This window comes from Mobula birostris, chromosome 1 (genome assembly GCF_030028105.1).
Source record: "Mobula birostris isolate sMobBir1 chromosome 1, sMobBir1.hap1, whole genome shotgun sequence".
Classification (NCBI taxonomy): Eukaryota; Metazoa; Chordata; class Chondrichthyes; order Myliobatiformes; family Myliobatidae; genus Mobula; species Mobula birostris.
Window position 1 is genome coordinate 74,055,100 of NC_092370.1, and position 16,501 is coordinate 74,071,600.

Sequence of the window (16,501 nt, forward strand, 5' to 3'; positions counted from 1 at the left end):
ATCCATTACTCTAATGACATTCACCTTACAGTTATAGAGCCATACTCCATGAATCATTAGCACCGAGACAGGCCTTTCAGCCCATAACAACCATGGTGACCTTCTACACTACCACATTTTTTAAAACCTGCTCAATAGCCTGTTTGGCCTTGACAATTCAAGTGCATATGTAGTTGCTTCTTCAATGTTCTGAGAGTCTCTGTTTCTACCACACCCCAAGTAGTGTGTTCCAGATTCTAGACACCTCTGGGTGACAAAATGGTTTCCTCAGAACAACACAAAATATGCTGGAGGAACTCACCTACAGAAAGAAATGGGCAGCTGACATTTCAGGTTGAGCCCCTTCTCCTGGACTCCATATATGGTCTGCAGAAGTGCAGTGTTCCAGCTGTGGCCTTACCAGTGTATGATAAAACTGCACTTTGATCTCCCTGTTTTCTGCTTGACAAATGAAGTTTTTCTCTGGCTCAGTACTACCTAGAATCCTATCACCTACTGCATGTGACCTAACTTTCTCGCTCCTCCCAGAATGGGCTACTGATAAATTGATGGGGCTCACTTCTGCGCTATGCACCACCACACATTTATCAGTATTAAATTCCATCTGTCACTGCTCAGGTAATCCTTGACCATCTTCCTCACTATCCACACACCACCTTGTGATCTGCAAACGTACTAACTATATCTCCTACATTCACAGCCAAATCATTAATCGATATAACAAACAGCAAGGGTCCCTTTGGTACCCCACTGGTCACAGAGTTCCAAAAGCAAAAGCAATCCCTCAACATCAAACTTTGCTTCATATTATTCAAGGAATTTTGCCAATTGCTCTGAATCCCTGGGCTCTTAGCTTTTGGACCAATCTGCTCAGTAAAGTCTTGTCAAAGGCCTCTTTGCCAGCTGGGTATGGAGCAATTATTGCTCCCCGGACTGAGTATGAGGATTATTACTCAATAGCCTGTATGCAGGGCTGATTAGTTTATGCTCTTGGTTTAGGGTTTGTCACTTCCAGTTCCAGATATGCAGGGATATGAATCTGTGGATTTTACCTTTACCAGCTTGTAGAATGTTTCATAAATAAATATTATTGAGATGAGGAAAGCAAAGATTTCCTGGGTGAATCGGGAGATGAATCTCACGAGGAAGGAGCCTTCGAATGCCACGATCAGCACCACGATGATAATCAGCCAAAACCCGATCCACACTCGGCCCGTCAGGTACTCCATTTTGTTCGACTCACAGAACTGGTGAAAGAGTCAGACAGAGAAGTGAGAACTGCTGCTCTGAAACTCCTCCGAGTTCACATACTCTCCCCCTCTGGCTTGATCACTTTTCCCTGAGCTGAAGATTAGGGGTTTAAGCTCCACTTGAGAGATCTGAGCCTAATGCCAGACTCCAGAGCCAAAAATAAAAGAGCACCATCTGCTGGAGGGACTCAACAGATCAAGCAACATGTATAGAACGAAATGGATAGTTTCAGATTGAGACCCTTAGTTGGAACATCTGGTACTCCCAGATACTGACCCCTGCAAAGATACTGGTGTCATGTAAATTGTAAATTGATTTATTGTCACACATACTGAGGCACAGTGAAAAACTTTTGTTTTGCATACCATCTACACAGATCAATTCATTACACAGTGCTTTGGGGTAGTACAAGGAAAACAATAACAGAATGAAGAATAGTGTTACAGTTACAGGGAAAGTGCAGTGCAGACAGACAGTAAGGTGCAAGGCTGAGGAAACGAGGTTGACTGTGAGGTCAAGAGTCAATCATTGTACCAGGGAATTGTTCAATAGACTTATAACAGTGGGATAGAAGCTGTTCTTGACCCTGGTGGTGTGTGGTTTCAGGCATTTATATCTTCTGCCCGATGGGAGGGTGGGGAACAGCGAATGCCTGAGGTGGGTGGGGTCTTTGATTATATTGGCTGCTTTACCAAGGCAGTGAGGTGTGCAGACAGAGCCTATGGAGGGGAGGGGAGGGTGTCATGAATGTGATGCACAGCAACATTATAGAAAAGGTAACAGACCCACATAAAGGCCAGCACTTCTGATAAAAATGCGCTTTGGCAGTGTTGGGCTGGTCAATAGGCAGAGAGAGGTGTGACAAGTGTGACAGCATGTTCATGCATCAAGCAGAATCAATATTGTCTCTATGTGAAGACCAGATCAGCAGGAGAGCTTGATGACAAGGAGGTTGGCGCGAATAATCAGACACCAACTCAAACCCACACCTATCCTTAAAGTAAATTAAAATTCAATAAGTGCACGTTAATGTGCAAATTTGAGAGGGAGTGTGAAAGTGGTTATCCAATGATGTATTAAATCGATAAGCAAACTACTTCAGCCCTTATACCAAGATGAACCTATTGGGAGTGATTCAAGCATTGGAGTTTTGTGAAGGAATGCTGAATCTCATATAGAACAGAAGAATACAGTACTTCAATCCAGCAATGAGCTGCCAGTGGGACGTATGCCTTTGGGGTTGGGCTGTTGGATAATTCTGTTATTCCTGGAGCTCTGTAGTCCTGTGACTATAGGTAGGGCTATAAGGTAGAAGAAATTAATTTTTGTGCAAAACATCTGCCTGAGTAGTTTGAAACCCAGCAGCACACGCACCTTAAAGAATGCTTCTTCAAATACAAGCAATGGGCCAGAAAACCCGACAATCAGTAGTGGTTGGGCCCCCAGCAAACCAAAGATAATCATCTGTATGGCTGTTGAAATGATGAGTTCTGAGACACCAATCAAACCCATGGTCTTCTCCCCTGAAACATAACAGGTGGTTATCATTCACTGGCAGTACACAGGAAACATTAAACAGTGAATTCATGGTTAACATCAGCTTTTCACTCATGGTCTTCCGGGCAGCGGTGATCCCCAACTTCACACAGGCTTCTGAGGTGTGGGTTACTCACAGTAGACACATCAAGGCTTTGGGGAGATATCACCTACCCTGCTTCTGCAAAATACTCCAAAACTACTTGAAGGAGAAGGAAACCCAACCAGCAAATTGTTTTCTCTGCAGTATTGGGAACTGAGGAGCGATCTGCTACAAGTTTGTAAAGCTACAAGAGGCACAAAGTACATAGACAGTCTTTTTCCCAGGGTGGAAATGTCATATATTAGATCAATTTAAGATGAAAGGGGGAGTTAAGAGTTCAAAGGGGATTTACATGGCAAGTATTTAATTTTTGAACAGAAAGCAGCGGATGCCTGGAATGGGCTACCAGGGAAAATGGTGGAAGCAGATTCAAAAGTGGTGTTTAAGAGACATTTAGAGTGCTGCACAGTATTAATGTGCTGTACTGTTCTATGTCCCAGCCAAGTGCATGATCAGGCAACGAATGGAGGGATATGTACCATGCACAAGTAGACAGGATTAGTTAGAATGGCATTTTGGTTGGCACAGATGTGGTGGGCCGAAGGGCCTTGCCCTCTGCTGTACAGTTTCATGTCTCTCCCCAACCACTGAGCCCCAGTTAGCCAGCTCTACTGAGCAAATCATGTTGTGAGCTCAGAAAATAAACACTCTATTGCAAGGTTATGGGAAGGGATTACCAGAGGACGGAGGAAAAAATTCCAGTGAGGCCAACATTGTCTCCATTCAGCAAGAGCACCTGATGACTCTCAGGTTGGTGGGAATAATCGGGCCCCACTCAAACCCACATGGGTCACAGACAACTCAGACTCCATGGGACTTGGATAGCCCATGAATGAAAGGGCATTTTAAAAAACATTCATTGGCTGTGAAATGCTTTGAAATATCCTAAAGTTGTGAAAGGTAGGACAGAGATTAAATAAAAACAGTAAATGCTGGTAATACTCAGGTCAGGGGAGAGAAATGGAGCCAATGCTTTAGGCAAATGAACCTGGTCAGGTCGGAGGTGAATGTCTGTTTCCCTTCAGTGCCTTTGCTCTCTTACCGAGTAACCCTCCAAATGTGATAGCTGGCGAAAGGGCAGCGAAGTAAATGAAGATGATGGCAGCCATACACTGAGGGTTCAGGGCATCCTTGAAGTCACTCAGGTACTGAGGGTACCTGCGGGCAGCATCCCGAACCACCCCACCAAATGGTTTCCGGGTCCGTCTCAGAGGATCCTCCTCATCCGGCTTCTTTGGCTTCAGGAGAGCTGTGAGGACAACAGCAGAGTCACTCAGGACAGGCAGCTGGAGAGATCAGGCGAGAGGATAGGGGTGCAATAATAGGTACATTATTCGGCTTGACCCTGTTGACCCTCACTAATTTTTATCAATGCATTATCAAAAGCATCTTATCCAGATGCATCACAGTTTGGTAGGGCAACTGCTCTGCCTGTGACCGCAAGAAAGTGCTGAGTGTTGTGGACACAGCTTAGTCCATCATGGAAACTAGTCTTCCCTCCAAGGACACCATACTTCCCACTGCCTTGGGGACACAGCCAGAATAATCAAAGACATCACCTACCTTGGTCATTTTCTCTTCTCCCCCCTCCCATTGCGCAGAAGATGCAGAAGCCTGTAAAGGCTTAACAACACACACCCTGGAACACACTATCAGGGGAGATGGTGGAAGCAGATACAACAGTAAAGTTTGAGAAACATTTAGGTGAGACACATGAACAAGCAGAAATTGGAGGAATATGGATCATGTGCAGGCAGATGGGATTAATTTGGATTTGCATCATGTTCAACGCATTGTAGGCTGAAGTTCCTGTTCCTATGTTGTTCTATAGATAAATATTTGAAAGATTGAAAAATTGAGGGCTTTGGGGAACTGCAGTCGAGAAGTTTGGTTATTTATTTATTTAGTGATACAACGTGGAGTAGACCATCTGGCCCTTTTGAGCTCCCCCACCCCAGCAACCTCACAACCCCAATTAACCCTAACCTAATCATGAGACAATTTACAATGACCAAGTAACGTACCCAGTACAGATTTGGACTGTGGGAGGAACCCGGAGCACTGGGTGAAAACCCGCGCATTCCATGCAGAGGATGCAGAGAGACTCCTTATAGAATGGGACCGGAATTGAAGTCTGAACTCTGGAACACACCGAGCTGTAATAGCACTGTGCTGACCACTACGCTACCATGTTTTGAAGCCGGTTTTGATCAGTTTTTGTCATGTTGAACATTGGGGCAGATTTGAGGGGCCTGGTGGTCCACTCTGCTCCTGTTTTCTTGTTTTCTTTTGCAAAATGGATTGACTGCTCTTTGAAGCTTAGAGGGGCAGAGAAGGCTGGTAAGGTAGTCAGAGTTAGGAGGTCACGGAACAGCGAAGGATGGTAGGAAGAGAAACAGTTGAGTAGTGATGGGTTTGGAGAGTTGCCCACCTCTCTCCTCCTGACTCTTGATCTCTTTGGACAATGCCTTCTCCTCTTTTGCCTGTCTCTTCTTCAGCATCTTGCGCTGGAATTGTGCGACTGAGAGCAGCAGTTCCTCCCCTGGGACGTCGGAGGGAGGGATAACGATGCTGCTGTCCAGGAACTCATTGATTGCATTCAACAAGTCATTCCGGTCATCTGCCTGGTAAGCGGCTCGATGGAAATTCTGTAAAACAGCAACAAAGTGAAGTATCCACAAACCAACAGCAGGGAGATTGGAGGGAGAGAAATGGAAGGGGGGCACTGAGGCAGAGGATTCAAGATGGGGGTGGGATGAGTGAAAGGGCATTCTGGTAAGGATATTGAAGGAATTCATGAACAGGGAGGTGATCCGAGCGGGCTGGGGGCAGATGGTGAAACAGAGCAGTGAGAATGGAAGTTGTGGGCATGCTATGTTGGTGCTGCAAGCATGGTGACACTTGCAGGCTGCCCCAGCACATCCTCAGATTGTGTTGGTCATTGACACAACTGACGCATTTCACTGTAATGTACTATATCTAATCTAACCTAGCCTGTCCAGGAACAAGCTGTTGTGCAATAAGGAAACAATAAAAAGCAGAAAGGCAGAAGACAAGGAACTACAGGTCATAGTTTTGTATGTATAACTGGTGAGATGCTGGAATGATTGATTAATGAGGAGACAGCTAACCATACAGGAAAACTGAATATAATGAAACTCTGTCAACATGGTTTTATGCAAGGTAAATCACGTTTGACAAACTTGCAAAAATTCTTTCAGGATGTTACAAAGAGTTAATAGTTCAGCATGGACTAGATGTGCCAAAGGGCATGTAACTGTGTAGTACTCCACGAAATTTGATAGAGGGGAACCTATAGATGTAATGTTTTTAGATTTCCAAAAGGCTTTTGACAAGGTGCCATACAGGAGGCTGGTACATATATTAAACATACATGGTATTAGAGAAAGTGCGTAGGAATGGCTGTCTCATTGAAAATAGGGAGTTGGAATAAATAAGCTATTTTCAGGCTGGTGGGAGGTAATGAGTGAGGTACTCTAAGAATCAGTCCTTGCCCACAGTTGTTCACTGTTTACATTAATGACGTGCAGAAAGGAACAGTGAATATGCATTGAAGACCCAAAATTTACCGATGATATGAAAACAGATGAAAGGACGCGTTGCAATAAGGATACTGTGATTCTTGACTGTCTAGGGAAAGTAGCCAAGATAATCACAGACCCTCACACCCGGGACATTCTCCCTTCTTCCCACTTCCATCAGGCATGAGATTCAAAAGCTTGAGGGCACATACTACCAGGCTCAGGGACAGCTTTTATCCTGTCATTATAACACTTCTGAACAGACCTCTTGTATGATAAAGGTGAACTCTTGAGATTTCTCTGTCTACCTCATCATGTCCAATGCACTTTATTTGTCTAGATGCACTGTACATTCCTTGAAAGCTGTTACTGCTTTTGTCTTTGTATTACCTTGATGTTCTTATGTTTGGAATGATATGGATGGCAAGTTTTTCCACTGTATCTAGGTACATACACATGATAATAATAAAGTAATTTGTAATTCTGCTAGAGATACGGATAGATTGCGTGAGTGGGCAAAAATTCACAAATGGAGTTTAATGTGGGGAAGTGCGAGGTCATGCATTTTGGTAAAGGTGGAATGCAAGCAGCTCTACCTCATTAGGAGCTTGAAGAGATTCAGTACGTCACCTAGTGAGATGTATAATGAAAAGCATTTTGACAAATTGCATCAGCATTTGGTGCAGGCTCCAATGCACAGGAGCACAAGAGGCTGCAGAGGGTTGTAGACTCAGCTAGCTCCATCACATGTACAACCCAGCTCACCTACAAGAGATGGAGCCTCATCCATCAATAAAAACCTCACCACTGGGAACATGCCCTCTTTTTGCTCCTACCATTGGGGAGGAGGAACAGGAGTCTAAAGAGCAAAATTCAATGATTTAGGAACAGCTTCTTCCCCAACACTATCTAAACAATCTATGATCCCATGAACGTTACCTCTCATTTTTTTGCACTATTTATCTTGTAATTTATCATAATTTTTGCATTTTTGCACTGTATTGCTGCTGCAAAATAATAAATCTCATGTTATATGTGATGGTGATAATAAACCTGATTCAGAATTATTTATGGGATTTGAATTTGTTGATAAGGACTTCCCCACAACTTCCAGACCCTGACCTTGTCTGACATGAGAGTGGAAATGGAGCGGCCAATCTCATGGTAGTCCAGATTACTGGTGGATGGTCCCAGCAGGATGAACAGGAAGCGGACTGGGATGGGAACCTCCAACACCGATTCCAACTCCACTGCTGACTGCAGCCGAACGTAGGCCATTGTTGGATGTTCCAGGAACTCAACACACCCTGTAGGGACACAAAAGAAGAGCTTCTCTCTATAGCAGCATACTTGAAGAGTGAATGAAAGCAAGGAATATGAGAAATCAGGATACAGGAGCTCCCTCTACAGTGTTCCATCACACCCTTCCAGGGCAGGGACACTATGGACCAGATACCAAGTCCCTCTACACTGTGCCATCAAACAATCCCATCGTAGAAACTGAATGGGTTAGATATAGAGCAAACCTTTATCTATACTCTTACATTAAACACTTCCAGGGAACGGATGGCATGGGTTAGATACAGAGTCATAGAGCTATACCTTTGGCTCAACTTGTCCATGCTGAACAAAATGTCTCTCAAGCTACTCCCATTTGCAAGAGTTTGGCCTATATCCCTCTAAAATATTCTTATCCATGTAGCTGTCCAAATGTTTTTTACCCGGTAATCTTACCAATTCTTCAAAACCAGGGTCTTGCTTTCACCGCGGCCACTTCTAACCCACTATAATTGTACCACCTCTACCATGTTCTCTGGTACCTCGTTCTATATATCTGCCACCTTCACTGCTCCCCAGGTCCCTTTCAAATCTTTTCCTTCTCACCTTAAACTTATGTCCTTGAATTTTCTGCTTGCTTACGCTAGAGGAAAAAAAAAGAGTATGACCATTCACCTATCTACTCCCCTCATGATTTTAGAAACCTCTGTAAGGTCTGCTCTCAGCCTATCTCCCTATAGCTCAAAGCCTCCAGTCCTGGTAACATCCCTATGAATCTTGCCCACATTCTTTCCAGTTTAATGACATCCTTTCAATAGCTGGACGATCAGAACTGCACACAATACACCAAGTGTGGTCTCACCAACAACCTGTTCAGTTGTACCTAGTTGCAACCTTGTTGTGATGTCCTAACTCCTGCACTCAATGCTCTTACCACAATGCCTACCTGTGTCATCATTTTCAGGGAACTATGCACCTGTACCCTTCTGTTGTGCAACAGTTTCCAGTGCCCTACCATTCACTGTGCAAGTTCTACCCTGATTTAATTTACCAAAATACACCACCTTGCACTTGTTCAAGCTGAATTGCATCTCGGTCCATTTCTTGGTTCACTTGACCAATTATTTTTTCTAGATATTGTAGTACTCTTAGATAACCTTCCTCACTGTCCACTACTCCACTAATCTTGGTGTCATCTGCAAATTTACTAACCATTAAAATAGATGGACAAATAACAGGGAACCCACACCAATCCCAAGCAAGCAAATGGCATTACTTCAGGTAGGCTACTTGGTTGGCACAGACGAGTTGGGCTGAAGGGTCTGTATAACTCCGTGCTGTATAACTCTATGACCTTCCTGTCACACACGGCATGGACAAGGAAAACATAGGTTAAGTACAGAGTAAAACTCAATCTATACACTGTCCCAGCAAAACACACGAAGAGTAGGAACATCACAGGTTAGATACAGAGTAAAGGCAAGAGTCTGTGTACAAACCACATTTATTCTCATGAGGAGGAAAGGTAGAGCATCCACAGGAGGGGCTTCCTGAATGACAAAGGAAATATAATGTAAAATAAAGAAGAAAGTTTGACAAATGTCAGGTGCAGAAAAACAGCAGAATATTGGGCAAAATACAGAATGTAAAAGAGACTGAAAATGTAGATCAGAAGTGGAAGGCTAGTGACGTGGCTGATTTGGGTTGGGGGTAGCAAAGGCAGTGTAAAACCTAACACTTCTCTTCACTGAGGCAGGAAGGCAAGAGTCCTGCACGATCTCAGGCAGCTCTGAACACTCTAAAGCTACTGACACAAGTCAGTACGTGGGAAAAGAGTAAAGTTATAGTTGCAGAAGAGAAGTAGTAGATAGTGGGCCAGGTATATCTATGTAGGAAGAAGGCTGGCATTACTGAAAGGCAGCAGGTACCAACCTCGATGCAAAGCAGAACTAGAACAAGCCCTAAGGAGCTACCTCAGTGGTGCTGGCAGGAACTGAGCAGATCACCTTGAGGAGCATCCTTGCGCATTCCAAGGATGCAACCCTGAGATTCTTGATCCCCGTCACTTTAATTCAGTTTGCACTCCCACTCTGATCTCAGTCTATGGTCTCCTGCACGGTAACAATGAAGCTCAATGCAAACTCAAGGAGCATCTACCTTTCTCTCCCTGCAGAACTCAATATCAAGCTATCAAACTTTTGGTATCTCGCACTCTCTCCCCATCTGTAACTGCCCGTCTTCCTTCGCTTTACAGTCAGTCAGTCAGATTAAACATTAACAACACATTACACTGACAAAAATACTTCCCTCTGATCTTATCTGCCACATTGTCGTCTTGCCTTGTTTCTTCCAATGCCCTCCCCCACCTTCTCTGATTTGTCTCTCTTCCAATTCTGATGAAGTCCCTGAGCCAGAACATTAACTATTTCTCTTCCCACATTTGCTGCCTAAACCTCCTGTGTGTTTCCAGCACTTTCTGTTTTTATTTCAGATTTACGGCATTTGCAGTTTTAATTTACTGTCTGTGATTTAGGTGTATTTATTGTCAGTAATTCCCGCAAAGCTTGAGGTAATAACCTAGACTTTGGTTAATTCCCTGTCCAGAGCATAAGGGTGAAATAATTCTGATGGACAGTCACTGATTCACTGCATTGACTTTGCTCCACCACAGCCTCAGTGAATTTTCACTGAATGGTGATATGCTAGGGAAAACTATTATTACTGGTCCATACAAATCATGGAAAGTACAGCCAGCTCCATGTATAAATGAATGAAGTACACTCTCTAAAGGTATTCGTCAGACCGCAGTTGGAGTACTGTGAGCAGTTTTGGGTCTCTTATCTAAGAAAGGATGTGCTGGCATTGTAGAGTACCCAGAGAAGGTTTACGAGAATGTTCCCAGGACTGAAAGGTTAATATATGAGGAGCATTTGATGGCTCCGGTCATGTACTTGCTGAAATTTGGAAGAATATAGGGGGATCTCATTGAAACCTATCATATATTGAAAGGCCTAGATAGGAGTGGATGTGGAGAGGACATTTCCTACATTGGGAGAGTCCATAACCAAAGGGGACGACTTTAGAATACAAGGATAGCCTTTAGAACAGAAATGAGGAGGTATTTCTTTAGTCAGAGGGTGTTGAATCTGTGGACTTCATTATCGCAGCTGGCTGTGGAGGCCAGGTCGTTGGGTATATTTAAAGCGGAGGTTGATAGGTTCTTGATTAGTCAGGTCATCAAAGATCACAGGGTAAGTCATAAAAATTGGGTTGGGAGGGAATAATAGATCAGCTGTGAGGGAATGATGGAGCAGACGCGATGGGTCAAATGGCCTAATTCTGCTCTAATATCTTACAGTCTAAAATTAAACCCAATTCAAATCCTCCCAAACTGCTGTCTCCTCTAACTTCTCCATTTTCTGTTACTTCCCAAGTTTGTGCACCTCCTTGCAACTACTTTGAATCCTCCAATTGGTTTTCTACCTCAACTACAACCTGAATAAGTCTGAGCAAATTCAATGAAGGTACAATACATCTACCCCCTCTTCTCTTTCCTGATTCAGTTGATGCATTGAATAGTTGTCCACTCCACCCTCCCTAATTTACCTATTGTGAACATAGGTAGCAGGCAGCAGTGTGTACAGCCAACAGAGCTGCTGCCTCATAGCTCCTTTGACCCATGTTTGTTCCCGACCTCAAGTGCTCTCTGTGTGCAGTTTAGATGTTCTTTCTGTAACTGTGTGGATTCCCAGGTCAGGATTACATAGAGTAAAACTTACACACAAGAGATTACAGAAATCTTGAGCATAAAATGCTGGAGGAATTCAGTGGGTCACGCAGCATCTAGAGAAGGTCTTGGCCCAAAATATCGATTGATCATTCCCACCATAGATACTGCCTGACCTGCTGAGTTCCTCCAGCAAAGAGTGCAACTTTCTCTGCACTGTAGAACACCTTCAGTATAGTAATAACTAAATTTCCAGTATCTCCAGTACCTCTTGTGAGTCCACAGTAATAACCCAGGTTGGATATTGAGTAACACACACAAAAAATGCTGGTGAACGCAGCAGGCCAGGCAGCATCTATAGGAGGAAGCACAGTTGCCCTCCTGACACTTATCCTTGTGAGCAGAACAAGTGCTACACATGCCCTTACACTTCCTCCCTCACCACCATTCAGGGCCCCAGACAGTCCTTCCAGGTGAGGCGACACTTCACCTGTGACTTGGCTGGGGTGATACACTGCGTCCGGTGCTCCTGATGCGGCCTTCTATATATTGGCGAGACCCGACGCAGGCTGGGAGACTGTTTCGCTGAACACCTACGCTCTGTCCGCCAGAGAAAGCAGGATCTCCCAGTGGCCACACATTTTAATTCCACGTCCCATTCCCATTCTGTTATGTCTATACACGGCCTCCTCTACTGTCAAGATGAAGCCACACTCAGGATGGAGGAATAACACCTTATATTCTGTCTGGGTAGCCTCCAACCTGATGGCATGAACATTGACTTCTCTAATTTCTGTTAATGCCCCACCTCCCCCTCGTACTCCATCATTCATTCATTTATTTACTCTCCCACCCCTTTTTTCCTCTCTTTTTCCTCCTTGTCCCTCTCACTATAACTCCTTGCCCATCCTCTGCCCCCCCCCCTTTCTTTCTCCCTAGGCCTCCCGTCCCATGATCCTCTCCCTTCTCCAGCCTCGTATCCCTTTTGCCAATCAACTTTCCAGCTCTTAGCTCCATCCCTCTCCTTCCTGTCTTCTCCTATCATTTTTGGATCTCCCTCTCCCCCTCTCAAATCTCTTACTATCTCTTCTTTCAGTTAGTCTTGACGAAGGATCTCGGCCTGAAACGACAACTGTGCTTCTTCCTATAGATGCTGCCTGGCCTGCTGCATTCACCAGCATTTATTGTGTGTGTTGCTTGAATTTCCAGCATCTGCAAATTTCCTCGTGTTTGCGTTGGATACTGAGTAAAGATCTTTCTGTACTGCCTCACGAAATGTATGACTTGTTTGGGTCCAAGGAAGTAAACCTTTGTGGATAAAAACACACCAAATTACGTGCGGATGGATCTGCCTTCACAGAACATGCTTCATGACTTTCTCTGGGTTGGAGTTGTGGAAACACTTCCCAAGGAGAGGAAAATAATATGACAATGGTCATGAATGTGGGTAGTGTATCTGATGGTCTGATACCAGGCCTGAGAGGCTCCAGACCAGGAGGTAATGAAGGAGTCTTCAGTGAAAACCTAATCACAACAGGTGAGAGATTAGCAGCAGTGTTGGACCCTAAAATGAGTGTGAGGAACACACGTTTCTTACCGACAAGTACGACGGTGGCCTCTGCATTGTAGGGAATTTTCTCCAGGAGCTTGAGTTCGTGCTTTGATCTCGATCTGGTCATCTCAGACAGGGGACATTCTTTCTGTTGGAGATGGGGAAAGTGGTTACAGGAAGAATGGAAGCCTCGAGAGGGTGAGAACCAGAGTGAGTGGCAAAGAGCAGCAGCACCACAGAAAGCTTTGGGGTTTGTGTAGAGGAGGAGGCAACAGGGAAAGTGGGGAGGGGGAGAGGGAGAAAGAGAGCAAGCATGAGGAGATAGAGGGTGGGGAGATAAGCTAGCTGGGGTGAGAGGAAGGGAGGGGCAGATGTTGGGAGAGGGAGAGAGTGGTGACAGAGGCAGTTGGAGAGAGAAAGAAGGGGCATGAGTTTGTAGGGATGAGGGAGGGAGGGGGTGGTAGAGGAGGAAGAGGGACAGTGGTAGAGGGGGAAGAGGGACAGTGGTAGGGGGAAGAGGGACAGAGGTAGAGGGGGAAGAGGGACAGAGGTAGAGGGGGAAGAGGGACAGAGTGGTGGAAGGGGAAGAGGGACAGAGGTAGAGGGGGAAGAGGGACAGAGGTAGAGGGGGAAGAGGGACAGTGGTAGAGGGGGAAGAGGGACAGTGGTAGAGGGGGAAGAGGGACAGTGGTAGAGGGGGGACAGTGGTAGGGGGAAGAGGGACAGTGGTAGGGGGAAGAGGGACAGTGGTAGGGGAAGAGAGACAGTGGTAGAGGGGGAAGAGGGACAGTGGTAGAGGGGGAAGAGGGACAGCGGTAGGGGAAGAGGGACAGTGGTAGGGGGAAGAGGGACAGTGGTAGAGGGGGAAGAGGGACAGTGGTAGAGGGGGAAGAGGGACAGTGGTAGAGGGGGAACAGGGACAGAGTGGTAGTGGGTGAAGAAGGTTGCAGACAAGTAGGGAAAGGGTGGGAGGGGGAAGGTAGGAAGGAGAAGGATGGAGGGAGCAGGTGTGGGGAGAAGGGAAGGAGGACCAAGTAGTGGGGGAGGGAGAAAGGGGCAGGTGGAAGAAGAGGGGAAAGACAGAGGAAGGCAGCAAGGGTGGGGAGAAGAAGGATGAGGGCAGATGAAGGAGAGAAGTAGAATAGGGCAGGTGGCTAGGAGGGAGGGAGCAGCTGGGGAGGGGACAGGGCAGGTGGGGGTAGGGGGAGGTAGTGGGTAGGTGGGGGAGGAGGAAGGGGGAAGGATGGAGAGAGAGGGAGGAAACAGATGGGGAGAAGGAGGGACAGGTGAGGGACAGTGGGGGGACAGGTGGTTGAGATCGGTGGAGCGCGGGGTGGGAGGTCAGGCGGGTGAGAGCCAGGTGGGGAGGGGTCAGGCGGGTGAGAGGGAGGGAAGGGGCATGTGGGCGAGAGGGTGGGAGTTGGCGCGTGGGCGAGAGGGTGGGAGGGGGCGTGTGGGCGAGAGGGTGGGAGTTGGCGCGTGGGCGAGAGGGTGGGAGTTGGCGCGTGGGCGAGAGGGTGGGAGGGGGCGCGTGGGCGAGAGGGAGGGGGCGTGTGGGTGAGAGGGAAGGAGGGGGGGCGTGTGGGTGAGAGGGATGGTGGGGGTGTGTGGGCGAGAGGGATGGGGGCGTGTGGGCGAGAGGGATGGGGGCGTGTGGGCGAGAGGGATGGCGGGGGCGTGTGGGCAAGAGGGATGGCAGGGGCGTGTGGGCGAGAGGGTGGGAGTTGGCGTGTGGGCGAGAGGGTGGGAGGGAGGGGTGTGTGTGGGAGAGAAGGAGGGAGGGGGCGTGCGGGTGAGAGGGTGGGAGGGTCGTGTGTGGGCGAGAGGGTGGGAGGGGGCATGTAGGAGAGAGGGAGGGAAAGGGCGTGTGGGAGAGAGTGGGTGCGTGTGGTCGAGAGGGAGGGGACGTGTGGGAGAGGGAGGGAGGGGGCGTGTGGGAGAGGGAGGGAGGGGGCATGTGGGAGAGAGGGAGGGAGGGGGCGTGTGGGAGAGAGGGAGGGAGGGGATGTGTGGGAGAGAGGGGGGTGCGTGTGGTCGAGAGGGAGGGAAGGGGCATTCGGGAGAGAGGGAGGGAGGGGGCGTGTGGGAGAGAGAGGGGTGCGTGTGGTCGAGAGGGAGGGGCGTGTGGGCGAGAGGGAGGGAAGGGGCATTCGGGAGAGAGGGAGGGAGGGGGCATGTGGGTGAGGGGGAGAGGGAAGAGCCGAGAGGAAGAGCTATGCTGTCAGATGGCAGGCACATGATTGAGGGAAGCCAAGCAAAAGGAAGACAATAATTTAAAGCCACATTCCGCATGCTCTTCAGGAGGTGACAGGAACACCACCACTCTGGAACGGTTTACTGAGACACTAACAGATGTCATTGTGCAGCACTAAGGGTGCTTCAGGGTCTCAGTGATCACAAGCCTAAAGCCACAAGACATCTGCTTTTGGTTAGACCACACTTGGGATACTGTGTTCAGTTCTGGTCTCCACATTATAGCAAGGACGTGGAAGCTTTACAGAGGTTGCGGAGGAGATTTACCAGGATACTACTGCCTGGACAAGAGAGCATGTCTCATGAGGAAAGATTAAGCGAGTTAGTGTTTTTCTCTTGGGAGTGACAGAAGATGTAAGGAGACCAATAGAGATGATTAGATAAGAGACATAGATATTGTGTTCAGCCAGCACCTTTTTCCCAGGATGGAAATGGCTAATATGAGAAGGCATAATTTTAAGATAATTAGAGGAATGTATGGTGAGGAGGGGTTGTGGTGGTGGGATGTCAGAGGCAGGTGTATTTTTTTACACAAAGAGTGGTGAGTGCATGGAAAGCACTGCCAGGGTTGGTAGTAAAGGCAGACACATTACAGACATTTCAGTGGCTCTAAGATAAGCACATGAATAAAAGACAAACGGAGGGCTGAGTGGGAGCAGCTAAATTGATCTTGGAGTAGGTTAAAAGGATGGCACAGCATTGTAGGCTGAAGGGCTTGTACCGTGCTGTAGTGTTCAATGTTCTATGTATCAGAATGATGAACATGACCACACTTGCTGACCTCAGCACTCTCCACTGTCACTTTGACCTCGGCGTCAGTGCTCTCTCCCATCAGTGGCTGTGTGACGGAGGGTTCAGAAGTTGGAGCGATGTGGTTCTGGCTGTGATGGTGGGCCATCAGTGAGCCCAAGCTCCCTGTGGAGATGTTACGTGAAAACGAAAAGTCCTTGTCCTTGTTGGGGTGGCTTTAAATAAAGAAAGTGCAACTTTAGTTCATCTTGTTCCTCTCTAACAGATTCAGTGTTAGAGCAATACAGTGCAGACGCAGACCCAGACCCTTCGGCCCACTGTCTGTGCTGACCATCACCATTCATTCACACTAAATGGGTGGAACGGAATGTTTTACAGTGCCAGCAATCGCGATTCAGTCCCTCCTGCTGTCTGTAAGGAACTCGTATGTTCCCCCTGTCACTGCGTGAGTTTCGTCCCTCATTCCAAAGATGTACAGGTCTTCGTACAAGTTGTGGGCATACTACACT

The 16,501-nt window shown here is 47.0% G+C and overlaps 1 protein-coding gene across 3 annotated transcripts in view; it reads right to left on the minus strand.

Moving 5' to 3' along the window:
• The window catches only part of LOC140197168 (anion exchange protein 2-like), a 252,556-nt gene that overhangs the window by 21,483 nt on the left and 214,572 nt on the right, over positions 1-16,501 (minus strand). For all 3 annotated transcript variants that reach the window (XM_072257058.1, XM_072257069.1, XM_072257080.1), the window contains 7 exons: positions 16,024-16,207; positions 13,035-13,137; positions 7,555-7,739; positions 5,322-5,538; positions 3,933-4,139; positions 2,626-2,774; positions 1,053-1,247 (listed from right to left, as the gene is read on the minus strand). In XM_072257058.1, coding sequence (XP_072113159.1) covers positions 1,053-1,247; positions 2,626-2,774; positions 3,933-4,139; positions 5,322-5,538; positions 7,555-7,739; positions 13,035-13,137; positions 16,024-16,207 — 1,240 coding nt within the window. The remainder of the gene's footprint in view (positions 1-1,052; positions 1,248-2,625; positions 2,775-3,932; positions 4,140-5,321; positions 5,539-7,554; positions 7,740-13,034; positions 13,138-16,023; positions 16,208-16,501) is intronic.